At 42.6% G+C, this 18,057-nt stretch overlaps 1 protein-coding gene across 6 annotated transcripts in view; it reads left to right on the plus strand.

The window, feature by feature from the left end:
* The window catches only part of RAPGEF6 (Rap guanine nucleotide exchange factor 6), a 123,453-nt gene that overhangs the window by 19,155 nt on the left and 86,241 nt on the right, over positions 1–18,057 (plus strand). For all 6 annotated transcript variants that reach the window (XM_068697919.1, XM_068697922.1, XM_068697916.1 and 3 more), the window contains exons 2-4: positions 4,558–4,628; positions 5,210–5,266; positions 6,609–6,692. In XM_068697919.1, coding sequence (XP_068554020.1) covers positions 4,558–4,628; positions 5,210–5,266; positions 6,609–6,692 — 212 coding nt within the window. The remainder of the gene's footprint in view (positions 1–4,557; positions 4,629–5,209; positions 5,267–6,608; positions 6,693–18,057) is intronic.

An 18,057-nucleotide genomic window follows, 5' to 3' on the forward strand; every position in this document is an offset into this window, starting at 1 on the left:
GCTGCTAACTGAACTAAAGATGATTGCCACTTCCCCAACACTACTGAGGTGATTTTTAGTCTCTTGAAGGCTTTTTGGCTGATTTTTAGAGGTGCATCTTGGCAACTAAGAAGCTGATGTTTTGCTGTCTTCCTAAAAATCTGAAGTATCACATCACTTTCAAATAAAAGCATTTTGGGGTAAGCAGGTGATTGTAATAGCTACCTGGTTTGCTCTCATGTGATGAGTTTTTGATGCATGCTGCTGGTGATTCTGTAATTTTTCAGTTGTGGCATCTTGTAATTCTGTGAGCAGGCATCTGGCGAGGAAAAGAAGTGGGCAAGTATTCAGGTGGCTCCCCTCAGTGCATTGGGATGAGGACATTGCTGTAAAAGAAGGCTGACCTACACAACATCGTGCTGCTGCTGCTGAAATCTCCCCATTTTTCTCTGGTTTAGCAGCCAGCTCAGCCTTGTGCCGGGAGGATGCGTGTGTCGGGCGATAACACTGCCGCCGACGGAAGCCGGGCGATAGCAGTGCCCCCGGCAGAGCCCTCCCTTGATTTCTGCCCTCCTGCCTGGATGCTTGCTGTTCCCTACGCAGCCCAACACTGCACATGATGGGTGTGAAGATGCAGTGCCCTCTGCTCTGCAGGCGCAGCAGTCGTTTCGCCACTTCCTGGCTCTCCAGGCCTTCTCGTGGCTTTACTCCTCGTGCTTTGCCTGGCGTCTGTCTGGCGGGTGGGCGTCTGTCCTGCTCCCAACGAGGGCACTGGGCTGCTGAGCTCGGTGCTGAGAGCAGGAGGCGAGGAAGATGAGTTCTGTGGGGCTGCTGTGCATGCAATGACCACATCCCAGCTCCTCGCCCTGCTGTGGCTTGCTGGAGCTGTAATTTTAGCTGGGTGGACAGAAGCCATGAGCTGGCTCCTCCATAAATACACCGGGCAAGGTGCAGTTGTCTGCTGAACACTGAGGAGTGCGTCTGGCTGTACTATGTCAAGGCAGATACCACGCTTTAGTTTTGGGGTGATAAAGGCTCCGAAAATAAAGATTACAAAATAATAATAATAATAATAAAAAAAAAACACATTGACCTTGGTCCCTAGATTTGTGCATCAATAATTTTTGTTAATAGCTTTTTTGTCCATAATTGCTTTGCAAATGAGTTTTGGCAGAAAGATGTGAAGAGATTGTATGGAACGGACCTGTAACTTCTCCGGCAGTACTTTGAGTTCTGCGCCCGTCCCATTTATTGTTGCACTTTGCTACCATCCTTTTTATGGCACTTTCTCTCTGTAACGGATAGATATCTGCAGGAATAATCTCTGCCCTTTGTACTGTGGTTGTGTGCTTGTCTGGTGTTTGAAACCGGGGCCGCAGCGTAGATCAGAGGTTTAAAATAACCAGTTCTAATCCTATTTTTGGCTTTGTGAAGATGGATTTGGTGAAAGGAGCACTGCAGGCTGTGGTTGAGGATTTCTTGTGTGCGGTGCAGCCAGTGCAGTGTCCAGCTGGGTGTGCAAGGATATGAACCCTGCCTGGCATGTGGGCTCTCAAAGGCCGTGCTAGGGCTGTCATTAGAAGCGTTCACATTGATTGGAAAAGACTTCCAAGTATCATCCACTCCAACCTTTAACCTAGTGATGAATTCCACCACCAATCCTTGCTACTAAGTTCTCCATCTACACGTGTCTGGAAGACCTCCAGGGATGGTGACCCAGCTGCTCCCCTGGGCAGCCTGTCCCAATGCCACACAACCCTTTAAGTAAGGAAATTTCTCCTAATGCCCAACCTAAACCTCCCATGCTCCAACTTGAGGCCATTTCCCCACATCTTATCATTTGGTGCTTAGGAGAAGATCCCAATCCTGACCTCACTACAGCTTCCTTCAAGGTAATGGCAGAGCGCAAAAAGGTCTGCCCTGAGCCTCCTCTTCTCCAGGCTAAACAACCCCAGCTCCCTCAGCCGCCCCTCGTAAGACTTGTTTTCTGGACCCTTCACCAGCTTTGTTGCCCTTTGTTGGACATGAAAATAATTAAATGAGATGGGAGCAGTGGAGGAAACCACCCCATGTGTGACTGGTGTGAAATTTTCACGTTATCTGGAAAAACAGAGCTGCGGGTAAACCTCCCTCGTTAGATTTTGCAGGGGTGTGCGAGGAGGAGGAAGAACTCCCCTGGCTGTCTATGAAGGATCTTTTTTAACACAAGCAAATGAACAAAGCTTTGTGTCAGTATGGCATTTAAAGCATGTTGTATGGTTGCACACTGTGCTGGAGTGGAGACGACCCAGAACCTGGGGGGGATGTGCTCCTATGCAGGTCTGGTGCTGCTGGCACCCAACGGAGCTGATGGGATGGCTCTTCCAAAATCCCTTGCTCTGTTTTTTTTTTTTTTTTTCCATCTTTGCCGTGGACTGGATGCCCCTGAGATGAGGGATGCTTCCCAGACAGGAATCCCTTTATGCTGAGGCCACTTTGTGCCACGGTCAGGGCGTGCTGGACTAACCTGCTCTGTGGAGGTGTGGGGAATAATCTTCGAGGATGTGGTCAGTTTTTGTATGTGCAGCCTGAACTTTGTTGTGAAGCACGAATAGGAGCTTTTATTCCACTTACAATGCGCTGTAACTCGTGACAATAGGACTGCTAATGTAACGCATTCAAAAGACATCATTATAACTGTGTCTCAGCTAAATTATTCAGGAGGAGACGTAGGCAAGCATGTGTAGACACAACACGTAGGAAAGAGTGAAAAATTCCTCTTGGGTGGTTTGGTCATAACCCTGCTGCTGCCCGCGGCCGGGCCCTGTGGGAGCTGGAGCATCCTCGGCCGGGTGAGCAGGGCCCAGGTGGAGGAGAAGAAGCTGGCTGTGGGGTCACTCCCCCCTTTTTGTGTTCAGGTTTTAACTAAGAAGATGCTGCTAACTACTGGGGTGCTCTGGTCGGAGGATACCTCTGCCACGTCTCAGTGCAGGATGTTTTCTGACAGGGAAGTTGGCGCGGCTCCTGCTCAAGGGCCTGTCAGGGGCTCAAGTGGCCCTGGGGCTGCCTACAGGCCCTGGTGGTCGTGTTTGGGGTCTCGTCCCAAGGAAGCGTTGTGTTTGGGGTCTCACCTCAAGGAAGTGTTGTGTTTGGGATGTTTCGGGGATCTGTTTCGGAGCTGGCACTCCTGGGTGTTTCACTACGAAAATCGAGTATGCCCTAACTCACAGCTGAGGGTTAATACGAGACTGGGTGGTGTGAAACGGATGCTTTATAGATGGAGCATGAAACATTCAGGCCTTCTGTTTAATTTTCATGGGTTTGGTAATGACATTTAGAAAGGAAAAAAAATCAGTTTTATTGGTTTTACATGACCTGCAATTACATCTGACCTTTCCCTTGGTATAACAGTCTGTATCCGCTATATTTCTAAACATTGACTATTAAGCCAACGAACTTTTCTAAAGTAAATCTATTGTAAACTTTGGGGCTAGCATTCGTATTGATTTATCTTTTGTAAACACTGCATAAATGCAGCACTTGAAAATTCAGAGCATGTTTTCCGAGGCCAAGCTGGAGAGACTGCTGCGTGGCGTATAATGATTTTGTTGTGCATGTATTTAATGCTAACAGCCCACCTGTTCGGGATAGTAAATTAAGTGATGAATAGCCCTAGTGAGCTTTTTCTTAGCATGTGGTCTGCACCATCAGCACAGATATTTTTGTGACTAAAGAGAATTCTGTGTAGTGAGAAGTTTAAACAGCTGCTTCTCCTAATTGCCACTTCTAAATAAAGTCCAATCTTTAAAGTGAAATCATCTGCAAGTTTTAATATTGTTACTTCAGAAAAGTTGTATTTTTCCACGGTTGCTGTCGGGTGGCTCTGGTCGATGCTGAGTCTTCATAGTAGGAGGTGGGGGACAAATCTAACCCCACGCTGTCTTTACTGAAGAGTATTTTGGAGTCACTTCTAACACTAACTTCTAATTAGAGGCAGTAGGATGGAGCAGAGTTTGTAATGGGGATACCAGCTGGGTCTCAGATAGGAAAAATACTTCATGTCCACACCTAATGTTCTTATAAGAAGGTACTGTAGTTCTCTGCACTATGCATCGTAGTTAGACTACGTGGCATAGGTTTTCTCCAGTGTTCTTTGCTATTAGCAAGGTAGCTTTGCAAGATTGCCAATTTTTTCCCTAGTTAGAAGAGTCATTAAAATATTTCAATGATTTTTGGCCCTGGAAGAATAGGACTGTGCTGTTTGGTTTACGCTACGTGTTGTTTGCTGCAGTATCCATTCATATAAATCATTTTCAGAGAGGTTTCTGATAAGTCTGCTTCAGAATCTATTTCGGGTAACTCTTTATGCATCAACTGAACTTTGCCCTTTTTGCTTCAGCAGCTTAAGAGTGAACAGGTTTCTCCAAGCCTGCACATGTCGCAGCCTAGCTTCTGATCTAGGCTTTGTTCCTCTCTAGAATTGTTTCGTAAGGCTGTGGAACATGTTTTGGGACCTTAGAAAGTAATGCAGAAGTGATTAGGTGCTGTGAATGAAGTTGCTCACGTCTTTTCTTTTTTCTTCTTGTGTTTTCTTTTTAGGACTTAAATACAATCTACTCTTTCCTTCATGGACTGGACATACTCTCACACTTCAGGGAACACCAGCTAAGGTAAAAGTACAATGGAGCTAGGTAGTGTAACACAGGTAACAGCTCAGGTTTTCCTCAGCCTGCACTTCGGGGTGGCAGGACATTATCCGAGTCCATTGCTGAGCTCAGTCACTGCAGCAATGTGGCACTGAATCCAGACTAATTAGCTTTGCTAACAATGAAGGCAGGGCTTACTGCCATATGTCTGCAAAGGACTTTGTAGGAAGTACCCTGTGTTAACTGGATTGCAAATGCTTTTTAATGCCGCAGACACTCAGATGATCTCAGAACAAAAAATGGAAGGCCAACAAAGCACAAAAAGTGCGTTGGAAGTATTTTAGTTCCTTCAGTTCTGTTGCTATGGGTAATTCCAATGTGTAGGAGTGATTTAAGCACTTAGAGAACAAGTTGTATGTTATCTATTTGGGTAATGAAGAACACCGTAATAATTTGAATTTTATGGTTAAGCACATCCTTTGTTTAGAACAAAAAAGAGTTGAATTTGAGGTCTGAAAGCCTTAAAGTGATTCTGCTGAAATGTGATCGTTAATGGCTTACGATCTTTGGGGATTAAAATTGAAATTAAATTTCTTCTTCCTCAGAATAATGTCATCAAGTGCCCGCTACGAGAGGTACAAGGGCAACCAAGTTCTCTTTTGGTAAGTACATGTCACTGGTGGGAGTTCTCCAGCAGAAGTGTAAGCACAACCACTGTTTTATGTGCTTTAGTGTCACTTAGTAATTGTAAATAAAGGACTTTACAACACTTAAGCTTGGCCGGACCAGTTAAAAGCTTTGACAAGAGGGGATTGTAACAGCAGTAGGGTGCTGACGATTGAGAGGTGCCCACAAATTAACACCCCAGCTCCCATGGGCAGCAGAGGGGTGTCTGTGCCCGCACCAGATAATTAAAAAAGCAATCAGTGCTGCCTCGGGAAGTGCCCAGGCGGCTGGTGGGAGCGGTGGCGATGGCTCAGTAGGTGGCACTCTTCCCCTGGCGCTGGCTGCCGAGCGTGAACCTGATGGCTTGCTAGCAGTGTCCTGTAGCAGAGCAGGAATGGGGCTCAAACATCCTTGTTTTTTAAGTTTAAATTACTAGAACTAGTATTTTAGCTTCTTTTTAGGTGCCTGGTGGTAGGCAAATACACTTGTTCCTCACATTTCAGCATTGGCTATGATGTATTTAACAACTCGCAGCTAATTCTAGCTTTCAGTGTGAAGCATGCCCTCCAGCACACCTGATCTCAGTTAAAGAGATGCCACGTACTGGTTCTCATGATGGGTGTGTGTGCCATAAACCCCTTCCAGCACCAGGTCACGATGTAGGTGCAGAGTTGCATGCTGGAAATGAAGGTGGCATGAGGCTGTAGCTGAGAAGTGTCAGTGCAGTGCCCCATGAAGAGACAAAATCTCCTGCAGTAAAGCACAGCAGCATCTGTGTGGGTATGCAGCTCGTGGCTGTGGGGTGTGAGGGTTGCCAGGTCCCCTGTCCCCCATCTAGGACCGAGGGATGCAGCAGGAGGCCACACTGCGTAGGCACAAGCTGCAGGAGTGGAGGAAAGCAAAGCAGGAACCAAATGTAAAATCTTGTGCTTTATCCACACAGCCTTACAGGTCAATTTAAAGTAACTGTCTGTGGTGACACCCTAATGAACTTTTCAGTGGAATGAAAACATTCCTGTGTTTGTACTTTATGTACACTTTCAGAGTAACTAAGTGTGCTCACTAAAATTTAACAGTTTTGTTTTGCTAAAAACTGACATTTATGTCACTTAGAAATCTAACTGTAAGGCAGAAGAAACATTCTGGATACAGATCTGTTTAGAAAATAAAAGTTAATTCCTGGTAGTGTTCCTTCAAATTTCTTAAATTTTGTTCAGTGTACCAAATTAGCAAGGTGGCAGATCATTATTCTACTACAGCAAAGTTTTTGATAATCTGTTGTTAAGTTGCTGAAGAGAGCAAGTAGATATCACTGATTTTTGGTACCTTTTCTTACAGCTCAGAAACTATTGCAAGATGCTGGTATATACTGCTGTCCGGTTCTGTGCTCGTGAAGGACTCCATGTTTTTACCACCTTGCAGGTATATAAAATTGTTTATTATTATTGTTTAAAGTAATTCAAGACCTTATTTTAATTGAATGTTGATGTTGCTGTAACATTTTCCATTTCTTTCTTTTTTTTTTTCTAAAGTTCTTTCTTTTCTTTTCATTTCTTTCTTTTTTTTTTTCTAAAGTGGTAAAAAGCGTTCTGCTAATTTCATTTAAATTCCCTTCCACTTTTCCTGCATGCAATACTGCACTTGATGACTTTTAAGTCGTGCTTGGCTGGATTTTTTGGTTTGAGAGAATTTGTGTTAGGCTTTTTAACTCGGGGGCCCTGTATACAAAACAGCCACACAACAGGAGTTACTCAGAGTTCCTTGTCTGAAAAACACCACTGCAGATCACACAGCTTCTGCCCCTGCTTTGAGGCTGTTTTTAATGGCATATGTGATTTTTTTGTATGAAGCAAGAGAATAGAGGCCAGCGGTGTTGGCTCCAGAGAGCACATGACAGAAATCTGACTGCATCTTACAGCTGAAGCACAGTGAGAGTTGTGATGTGCTTTAACTGAAGCATGATATTTGTCTTGAGCTGGACTTTGTGCTTGACCTTGTACGTCACTCAGAATCTTTACTTCACTGTATCTCGAAGCTGCATGTTGCTTATTTGCATTCAAGCTGCACTTCTAGGTAAGGCAGGAGTGTTTTTTTTTAAGTTGACTTGTCTTGGTACCCAGTTGGGGCACTTCTTCATAAGATTAATAAGAAGTGTTGCTACCTCCATCAGACAAGAGAAAGGCTTTTCCTCCAGGACAGTGGTTCTGTGGTGGGCTCCATCTCCTGCGGGCACTGGGCAGCTTCATCTACAGCTACGGCTGCTGGTGTGCTCACCAGCGTGCTCTCATCTCCTGCGCCAGCCTCGCAGAAACAGAGAGCAGCAGGGGGAAAAATGGAGCTTTGGTGTGTTAAAAGAGTTGGAGTAGAAATGCAGACGTGTACAAATAAATAACCTAAAATTATAGTTAACTAGTGAATAGCTAAGGTGGGCAAAAGGATGCTGAAACCAAACCTTTTTGTTTCACCCAATGCTTTTGACTCTGGCCTTGCCACCAGCAAACCAGTCCCAGTCCCCCTTGGCCCTCCCTGGGGCACAGATGGGGAAGGGGAAGTGCTGCTTGGACATGAAAACAGGAGAAGGAAGAGCACAGCTTGCTTTCTGCTTTGCTAAATTATATACTTGCACTGCCCAACTTCAACTTACAACTTAAATAAAAATTAAATAACGAATCATTATAGTGCCATGTAACAATGTGATAAAGTTTGGTTCCTTTTCCTGGTCTAAATACCTCAACTTACTCTTTTGTAGTCGAGGGAACTGCAGTCACCAATCCTTTATGGGTTATTTTCATATGAAGTAGGGCCTTGGATAATTTAGGAATGTTCTTTTCATAACTGTAATTAGCACTGTTTAATTACATTTAAAGTAATGCTTATGCATTATTCCTTGTCCCCAACCAAATCATTCTGAAAGGAAGCTTAAATACGTGTCTGCAAGAAAACACAGCATTGCCTTCATTCTCATCCCCTCCGGTATTATAGGAAACAAAAGTAACTTTTTTTGCTTGTTTGTTTCTATTATTTGTTTCCTTTTGCTTAGCAGTGAGAGGGGAAAGATGAGTGTAAATGACCTGCAGTGTACCATTAGGTGTAAAGCATCTTGGAAATATTTTTTTATTCTTGAAAGTTTTTAATTCAAAATTGATAACGTAGTAAAAATAATTCCCTAAATTGATTGTGGTGGAGCTGATGCGTGGTCTTCCCCCCTCTCACCTCAAATCTTCCTGTATTTTAGCATTGCTCTGTGCATCTTTGGATAAAGTACTCGATGCTGTGCTCTTCATGCCTAAGGAGCATGTCATGCTACATACCTGTCTGATCTTAGTGGCATAAACTGTATGGAAGAGAGAACTGTTTAGGATGCTGATTTATCTGTACTTTTTTATTCTTCCTACGACAGCAAAGTGATCAGAAGTGTAGGGAGTCAAAAGCAAAATCCCGCTTGAAGTGTTCTGAGGCTGCTGAGGAGTGGAGGCATCCTTCCAGCCAGGGCATTTTTGGTAGGCATCCTGCGTGGCTTCCAGCTCAGACACAGGCATCAGCTAAAGCCCGGCTATTGGATTTGTTGAATGTGGTATAAATGTGTCAACACGTGAGCAAGGGCGAGAGAGGTTAGAGACGGGTGTCATCTGCACTAAAGTGATGCAGGAGACTGATGATGGCTTTGAGACATCCCCGGGGAAAATGGGTGAGGACCGAAATAGAGCTCTTACCGTGAGGCAGGTTATAAATACCCGCGATGAGAATTTAGGCTTTATGGAGACTGCCTAGGGCTTTGAAAAGGTCACGAGCCTGGTTTGAATAATTCTCATTCTGGAGGAACTGGGTAGGCAGAGGCACTTTCTGTAACAGATAATAGTTAGCAAATGGATTCTAGTTTGAAACTCAATCCTTGTCTGTAGCTCATAACTTCCCTCCCTTCCAATTACGTTTGTAACATTGACACGGCAATTTCAATTTTATTTTTCCTCTGGAGCATTTGACAAACTTCATACTGAAGGAACTCCTCTGCGTTTCAGGGTTCTTTTGCTCAGAATGTTGGAACAATTTTTCATAAGCCTTAAGAAACAAGATACTGGTGTGTGTCAGTTAAAGGCATCGAATTTCCTGGGAAGAGGGGGTTTAAAGGCCCCTTTTTCTCATAGTTATTCTTTTCGTCTGTTTTATTGGGTTATCATTCTTCAAAATCAGGGTTGTATTGTCAGTTAGCTGCTTGTTAACTTTTATTTAATAAATATTTGAGAAACTGCTGGTAGAGTTGATTATCAGTGAGGTACTTGGGGTCTCCAGAAGTAGGACTGGAAGAGGATGATTGACCACTTCCCAATACCTTCTCATAGCACTTGTCCCTGTTCTATAATGTACCCAGCAGTTACCTTGATGGATGGGAGGAGATTTTGGCAGACCACTGTTAGCGTAACCTAGCTAACACGCTGGTTAAGCTCCCCTATTTTTCCATGCTTGGTTTTATCTAACATTTTTGGTTATTTCTGAGTCAGTAGAGCTCAGAAAAGCCTTCCTGTTCTGCAAATCTTTAAAAGGTAAGGTATATAGATTCAATCCTGCAAGAGGCACAGCCCAGGTGAGGTATAAGAAGGTGGCAGCCACTGCTGTATCGATTCACTATAGGCTACTGAATGAGTAGGGGCATGCACTTGAGAAAGGCTTTCTGTTCAACTTGGAAGAATTACCGTGCAAGTTGTAATTCAGAAATTGGCTTGAAAATTAGAGGATTAAGACCTGCATGCAGGTAGGATAAAATCTGTTAATTATTTTGACACTGATAATGATGATAAGAGAAGCTCTGAAAGTTATTTATTTTTACATAAGAAGCAAATCAATCTTTAATACCAGGTACAAAGATGACAGAGCCTTGATTACCCTATTGCCTGGAGAACGGGTTTGTCAATAGATGTGGTACAGGAGGAAAAGAATATGCTTCTAACAAGAGAATGATGGCCAGAACAAAAGAACAGGAGTGGGGGGTTCTGTGCAAGGAAAATCATGTCAGCAAGCTAGAGTTTTTGTGTTAACCTTGCTTGTTAATCAAGATAATTCATTTGAGCAGGGTATTTGAAGGAGATTACTCACAGCAAGATTAGCCATAGGAAATGTATCAAGGACCTGGAGGAACTTTTGAAGCCAATTATGTGGATGACAGCCTCCTACAGCTGTGAGAATTGAACCTTGAAGAGAGAAAGACAAAGTCTTGAAACATTCAAGATGTTATTGAAAACAAACACTTCTCTTTTCCCAGCCTTTCCAAGAAATTTATGAACAGCCTTTCTGAAACCACACAAGTGGAGTAAATCAGTGTTGTCCTAAATCCAGGTAGTGCATTTGTTGGTTAAAAATAAGTGTTTTTTTTTTTCTTTTTCCCAAACCTAATTAATTATAAAAGGGATTGCTTTGGAAAGGTGATGGTTCAAGGATGCCTAGCAAAAGGAGGTTGAAGCAGATGGATTTTTAAGGAGGTGAAGTAGCTGGTGGTTGGAGCAAGCGGGCCACAGGCAGTGAATAAAGAGCTCAGGAGAGGGCTGGCTGGCTGCTCTGGGCCCTCCTGCAGCCAGCAGGGAGGTGTCAGCAGCATCTGAGAAACTCGGAGCTGCCTGGAGGTCACCCGGCAGAGCTGAGACCAGGGCAGGGGCACGCTCGTGGCCGGGCTCGTGCTCCGCTCGTGGTGCGGTGTCTCCTCCCGGGAGCTGTGGATGTGCCAGGGACTCAGCAAGCCACTGCTTTTTTTTTCTTCTGGGGTAAAATTAGAAGACACAAATGCTTGAATCAAGAGAAATTGTCATAATGAAAGAGGAACTTGGGCTTTGCTTTATGAATAGTGGCTTGGGTTGAAATTATTTTAGCTTATTTTTTTATGAAGTTAATATTTGCAGATAACAATATTTTAATAAACAGTCACTGCGAGTTGCAGAATAAACTTTTTCAGACTCTTTATGTGACAATAGCAGCAGCACAGAGAATTCTGTGCTTTTACAGCACCATCAGTGCTGGTGAATAGGAATAGAGGATCAAGGACTTGCAACTTGCACATCTTAGGTTGCTTGGGTTTTAGAAGTCTTAAATTCTGAGGTGTGTAACTTGCTTTCAGATGTATTATACCTCAAATGTATCATCTAAAACCAATCGGTTTTACTTGTAAAACCTGAATTACTATTATTTATGCCTTTCAGTGAAAAAGTGAGAAGCTCAGAGCTCCAGTGTTGCCAGCTTCTGACAAGGAAATGTATTTTGGCATTTTTCTGCCCCTGGTCCTTCCTTCCAGGCTTCCTGCTCAGGGTGTTCCTGCTGTGTCCACGCTCTGTCTGTGGCTGTAGGTGAGGGGCTGAGGGCACGTGTCCTGCTCTCTGAAGCACGTGCCTCTTGCTGGAGGTGCTGCTCTCGTTACAGACCAAGGAGAGCACGTGCTGCGTCTCTTCGGGCATGGAGTGATCTTCTGCAAAAGCCACAAAAGTATGCAGTGCAGAAGGGCTACGTTCAGACCTGTCAACAGCTAAATGATCCCATGGTCTTGTCCCTCACTGCAGCTGCTTCCTTTCATTTTATTCATAGTTTCTTCCAGCAGGTGCTCTGTGGAGGTTTCACAGAGTGCTGGAGATAAATGCACCACAGAAATGTTTTTATTTTTTTTTATTTTTTAATACCCAAACTTTTAAATGCCAAGAGATGTGGAAGTGGAAGCAAAGAGTAATGTGCAACATTTTAATATCCAAAATATATTTTTATCAACTCTATCTAGTCACACAGCCTGGGATAGTTGCAAAGCTTCTCAGAAAGCGGTAGGTAAGATACTGGCTGCCTCAGAGCCTCATCATGTTCAGAGTTACGAGGTAATTAGGACAGACATCTTGAGCTCGCAGCCTGCATATCGCGTGGTGTGTTCTACAGCCTCCAAAATCATTCCCAATTAAAACTTCAGCAAGCTTAAGAGAGAAACCTGCTAAATGTTGCTGTTGTTGACAGCTAATGCAGAAATGCTTTTTGATGACTGAGCATTAATTGAAGTCGGTATTTTGCATCCACCACACATCGTGTGGTTTCAGGTTTCCTTTAGACCATTTTCTGACGAAGTTAAGTATTGTAATATTTTTATAATTAAGTTACTTTGAAATGCTCAGGACTTGCACAGCATATGGTATCTCTGAAAACCCTGCACCTACATTTGCCAATTTAAAAAGCAGTAGCACAAATGAGGAAAACACACTTGTGTTAACCCTTTATTGACTTCAAATTATCCATTAAAAGAGGAGGATTTCAATCCCTGTGTGTTGCTTCATTTTTCTTTTTCCCCATTTGGAAAGAGTACAGACGATAAGAAATCTGTTTCTGTAATGAAACTTTTGAGCCATGCTCCTGTAACTTTTTTCCCCATCTACTTAATTTAGCAAACTGAGGGCATTTGGGGCTGTTCCTTGGTTGGAAACCAAGGGGCAGTGCTGACAGCTCATTGCTGCGGAGTGTCGATGGGATCCCTGCCCAGTACAGCCCTGCCTGCAGCAAGCCTCCGCTGCAGCACAGCCTCGTGGGTGGCTCTTGACCTGAGAAACACCGAGGGAAAGTAAGCCTTCCCTGCAGATGCCCCAAAAAACAGTAATTCCCGTGAGGATTAGTGTCTGACACCACAACCGCAGGATGAGACGGGAGGATTCTGCCTCCTCCTTGCAAACACCACAGCTCTGCTACTGCCGACCTTAAGGCTTGGCAGGTTCTCCACTCTTTTAGTATTTCCTGGCCAATGACAAGGAAATTAAGCTTAAAATTGCTGCGTGAGAGTATTTAAATTGGGGTTCAATAATGCAAATGGTTGTTCCACGCCACTTGCAGTACATTGTGTAGGGCATGCAGCAGTGACTGAGGAAGGTGAGGGGGGATTTGCTATGGGGCTGAGCAGCAGCTACCTTGCAGGAGCTGTCCTGGACGTTGGCTGGAACAGCTGCCTTGCATAGAGGCACTCTGAGGAGGGGAAAAATGAAATGCTTTTCAGATCGAGAATCAGCTCTGACTTGTGAAAAAGCATTTCTATTTCTACATATTAAAAAACCAACAAAAAACCCAACCCAGACAATGCTTCCTTTTCTTATGCAACCCGTCTCTTCCTGGCCAAAGCGTGTGCTCGGTGAGAAATGTTTGTGCCTTGCAGAAACCCAGCCAGGTTGCGGAGCGAGATGACTTGACGCGTGAGGTCGCTGGGTTCTCTTTGCAGTGGCAAAAAGTACAATTTGTCTTCTCGCTGTGTTCCCGAAAGCTGTTTGACAGGCAGTCTGAGAGGAGAATATTCAGAAAAACAAAATATCTGCAGAAAATGGCAAACACGTTTCTTGGCATAGCTCTTCCCTGGTGTATCAGAGTCCTAGCCCAGTCCTACACCTAATACAGCACGGAGTGTTTGTTGCTGCAGGTAACTTTATTGAAAATCACCCATAATTGCATGCAGTATTAATACCAACTCAAACAGCAGGGATAATTTAGGATTTTCTACTTCCTGGGCAATACAGAACAAATTTCCAAGTGCCTGACATCTCTGTATTAAAGGCTTTGATATGTGAAAGATCTGAAAACATTGTTTCAGGATGCAGCAGAATACTTTAAGTCTGAAGATGCCTGCTAATTAGTGTTCAAACAAATAATACAGCATTCAGTCTCAGTCTCCATCTGTGTTTGTAGGCTGAAAACTCGTCAGGACAGGCTGTGTTTTTACCCTTAAAGTATCTTCTGTATTTTGAGCATTTCGTAATGAAAAAACATCAGTAATGAATAACTCCAGTGTACTGAAGTCGAGCAATTTTCAAGTTAAATGTGGTTACTGCTCCTTAAACTTGTAAGTCTTGAAATTCCAGATGTTTCAGCACCAAATACTCAGGTCACTTAACAGCTGGATATTAAGCGGTTTTAGACCTTTTTTTCCCTAGAAAACTAAGTATTTTTGTACAATCTATTTAAAGAAATACTTTGTTATATTCAAAATACATCATTTTGTAGGGTTTTGGGGTAGGTTGTTGTGTTAAAACAAGGCATGTTATAACAGCTCTTGTGCCTTAAGGAAGCTTTGAAGCATCCTTGTTGTGAATTGTAAGGTTGTGTTAAAATGCCAGTGCTCCTGGGAGGGGGCACGAGACTGAAAATCAGCATTCTCCAGTAGCAAAGGCTGAGCAGATGCTCAAGTGCTTGCACGTTTAGGATTGTAGAGTTGAGCTTTAGGCACGGATGGCTTTATCTATATTCTTATCGGTATTAGCAAGTCATGCAGCGGAGAAGGGACAGCTGAACAGGGTGCAACAGCTGATGCTGAGCCGTGTTATTTGGTGTGCTGGGTTCATATGTTTCGGTAGCTCCGGTCTGATCCCATGGCCTGAACGCCCATTAGTGGTTGATGCACGATACCCTGCCAGTTGAACTTGCATTCCTTTCTCCTGTGATGCCATTGCTTAAGCATTTTTAATTATGAATAGCAGTGAATCAGGAGGAAAACAAGGTTTCTTGTAAATGAGGCGCACATAAATCAGCCATAAACAAAGCTGCCTTTGATATGTGGAAGACGTTTTTCCTATGACCGTGTTGCAAGCCAGTGAGTGAGTGTCTGAGAATTAATGATGCAGATGTAATAGATGAATATTAAGTGACAGGAGCATACAGTAAGATTATAAATAAAAACTGTGATGTAACTTACACAACTGACTTTTTGCACTTCTGACAGTGGGAAACTATAGAATCACGTTTAAATTTAAGAATCCATTAAAATACATTTGGTTAAATATTTTTATAATATTTTAAAAAATAATTTATTATTTTATTAAAAAATTAATAATCAGGCCATTAAAAGTTTTAATAGTTTTATCTTTGGTGTATGTGCTTTGATATAGGTATTTACTGGATTGTAACTAAGGCTTGATTTCCATTGGTTTCATGTTTTCGTCCACTTCGAGTGTTTGTCTTAGTCAGGGCTTAGTTTCTCTCTATTCCAAACATTTTACTGTGTAACTACATAAGACAAGTAGGAATGAACATTATTCTTGAGCATTGTTTAAAATCAGCAGATAGTGAAATAGCTTCTCTGTCACTTAAGAGGTTTGCTGATGTTGCTTTCATACTAGTCAAGATATGGAATAAGTAATGTAGAAAGTTAAAATCCATGTTTCCGAAACGTGTTGGTTATGTTCATTCCAGAGTGTTAAAAATTGGTATTTTTAAAACCTGGTGATTATGGCTGGGGAAAAACCATCGCCATGCCTCCTCTTGCTGAGAGCCGTGTTGCGGTGCAATCAATAAAACATCACATGATGCGCACTTGGAAGTAATTAAACTTGACCTATTGACTTGTAAATATGAGTAGTTTGTTCTTTAGGATTAGAAGGGTGGGTTTTGTCGTTGGAACATAATCCTTTTCTGAGTGTCCAGTTGTTGTAAAGTGCTTGATGGGCCAGAAATGATAGTGCCAAGAGCTTGACCTTTGATCTGAGCAGTGCTCTTTTTCCTGTATCGTTTTTGTGTACCCTCATTACTTAATTAACAAATGATGCAACAGAAACAGAAGGGAGTTTGACAGTACCTGAATTTTGTGGACGTGTTTATGTAAAATAAATTCGAATCTTTCCCAAAGCTCCAGTAGTCTGATAAAGTGTTTTGTATACAATAAAAATGCTTTGCTTGAAGAATATTCAGTGGAAAACTGTCTGAACTGCTGGGAATGTAAAAAAGTAGTAATCAGTTTTGTGATAAGACTGATAATTATTAAAAATACAGAAAGCAAAACTGGTTGCACGCAGCCCTTCTCAGATTTTTGTTTGAAGAACTGTTGCCTCAAATTTCTATTGTACGGAGTAGAACCAAAGCTGTAACTTTTTTTTAAGGCAAATGTGATACTTGTGGGAGGTAGTTTTCACTTTTTTTTTTTTTTTTTTTTGTGGAGAAATAATGACGTGAGTTTTGATATACTGCAAATACTCAAAAACTGTCATGCTTGTATCATGTCTGTGTAGGAAAAGCAAGAATGAAGTCATGAAAAATTCCCCTCCCAGCTGCTTGCTGTAGACACGTAGCACATACCAAGCTTCAATGTGGAACTTGTGTTCCTCTGGCCTTCTGCAGCAAGGAGCAAGAAAATTCCAGTTGTCACTTATGACTTCATAGCAGTCATTTCATTTAGGGATTTTTTTTTTTTTCAGTAGACCATTAATAAAATCAGAACTTGACAGCTTAAACTGCTGTGCTCCTGCTAATTGCAGTGCTCTGTCCTGACAGCTGTTAGGATTACACTGATAATTTATTTGCTGGAATAACACGAAGCTTCGCTTGAATGACTTCACAGTTTAGTTCCACAGCTTAACTTCCTTTCCTGAAAATGCGTGCATCCTAGAAAAGTTTTTGTATGATCCCGTAATGTAAAGCTTAGAAGCATAAGTCTTTTAAGTTTTCTGCGCAGTGATAGTGTTTCAGGGGATGTTTTCTGTACCGATGACTGTGTAACTCAAATGCTTGATGTGGCTGAAGTTTCAGATGAACTACCCAAAAATAACCTTAGTAAGAACTGATGGAGCCGATTTGCTTGTTAGGATTTGTCTCCAGATTTGTTTTAGCCTTGTTTTAATTCAAACATTAATCTCTACTTCAAGTTAACTGAATCTTCAGTTATTTCTTCTGATAAGTGTTAAATGTTGATCGCTGTTGACAGCCTGAGTTCCTAACACAGCAGCTCTAACTACAGAACTGCTAACCCGATTGGGATGCTGCTAATCAAGTATTTTTGTCTAACTTGAAGTCTGCATGGGATAGCTTTCGTTTGAGCAAGGCTGTGTGGGGTAGGTCAAGCATACCTAGCTCGAGCTGATAGCTCTGTAATGAAGACAAACTGGCCGAATACGTGACACCAGATGCTATTACAGCCACAAATCATGTGAGTTAAGAGGCTTTTGGTCTGTGCCCCCAGTACTACCCCAGCAGCATCCAGCTGGTACCAGCTCCTTTTCACAGAATCACACAGAATTTCTAGGTTGGAAGAGACCTCAAGATCATCTGTGTCTGCTGGCATCGTGCCTTCTCGAGAGCTAATTCTCCTGAAGCCTCCTCTGGTAGCCAAAGCAATTCCTTGGCTTCTCTTTTTAATCAAATGTCTCTTTTACAGACAAGACTGAGGAACACCCATTGCGTGGTTGTAGTCTTGTGGCAGGGGCACTGCGTGGTGGTCTTCAGGTGTCCTGATGGTAGCAACTTTTTGGAGTGATCAGCTGAAGCATATTGCACTGCTTTTAGCCTCTCTCCTTAGTTGCTGTGTTACACTGTCCATCACATTGTGGCATTTATGCTTAATTGTATTTCTCAAACAGAACCCATCACAATCGTTCAAGAAGTAACATGAGTGTGGAGGTCACAGGTTGAGGCTCGGACCTGAGCACAGGCTCTGTCCTGTTTGCTGGGAGGATGAAGAGGGGGATGTGGAATTGAGGGAGCTCTGATTAAAGATGCTTTGTGCTTCTGAGTTCTTCAGTTTTATAGATATTTGTTTTTACAAGGCCTGTTTAATGCTTAATTAACATTTACTAATGTGTTCCTGTCAACACTGAAATGCATGGTGAGTGGTTCTGTGCATCTCCAGTAATAATGATCTTGTGAAAGAATGTTCTTTATATTTGGGCTTACATAACAGGCTGTGATGAGAAGTACTGAGGAAATTAAAAAATATATATATATTATAATGGTACTATACTGTTAGAATTTTTCATACAATAATTTCATCATTTTTTCAGTTTTTTAAGGGTAGTGTAAGGTGCACCATTGCCAG

This window comes from Anas acuta, chromosome 14 (assembly GCF_963932015.1).
Source record: "Anas acuta chromosome 14, bAnaAcu1.1, whole genome shotgun sequence".
Classification (NCBI taxonomy): domain Eukaryota; kingdom Metazoa; phylum Chordata; class Aves; order Anseriformes; family Anatidae; genus Anas; species Anas acuta.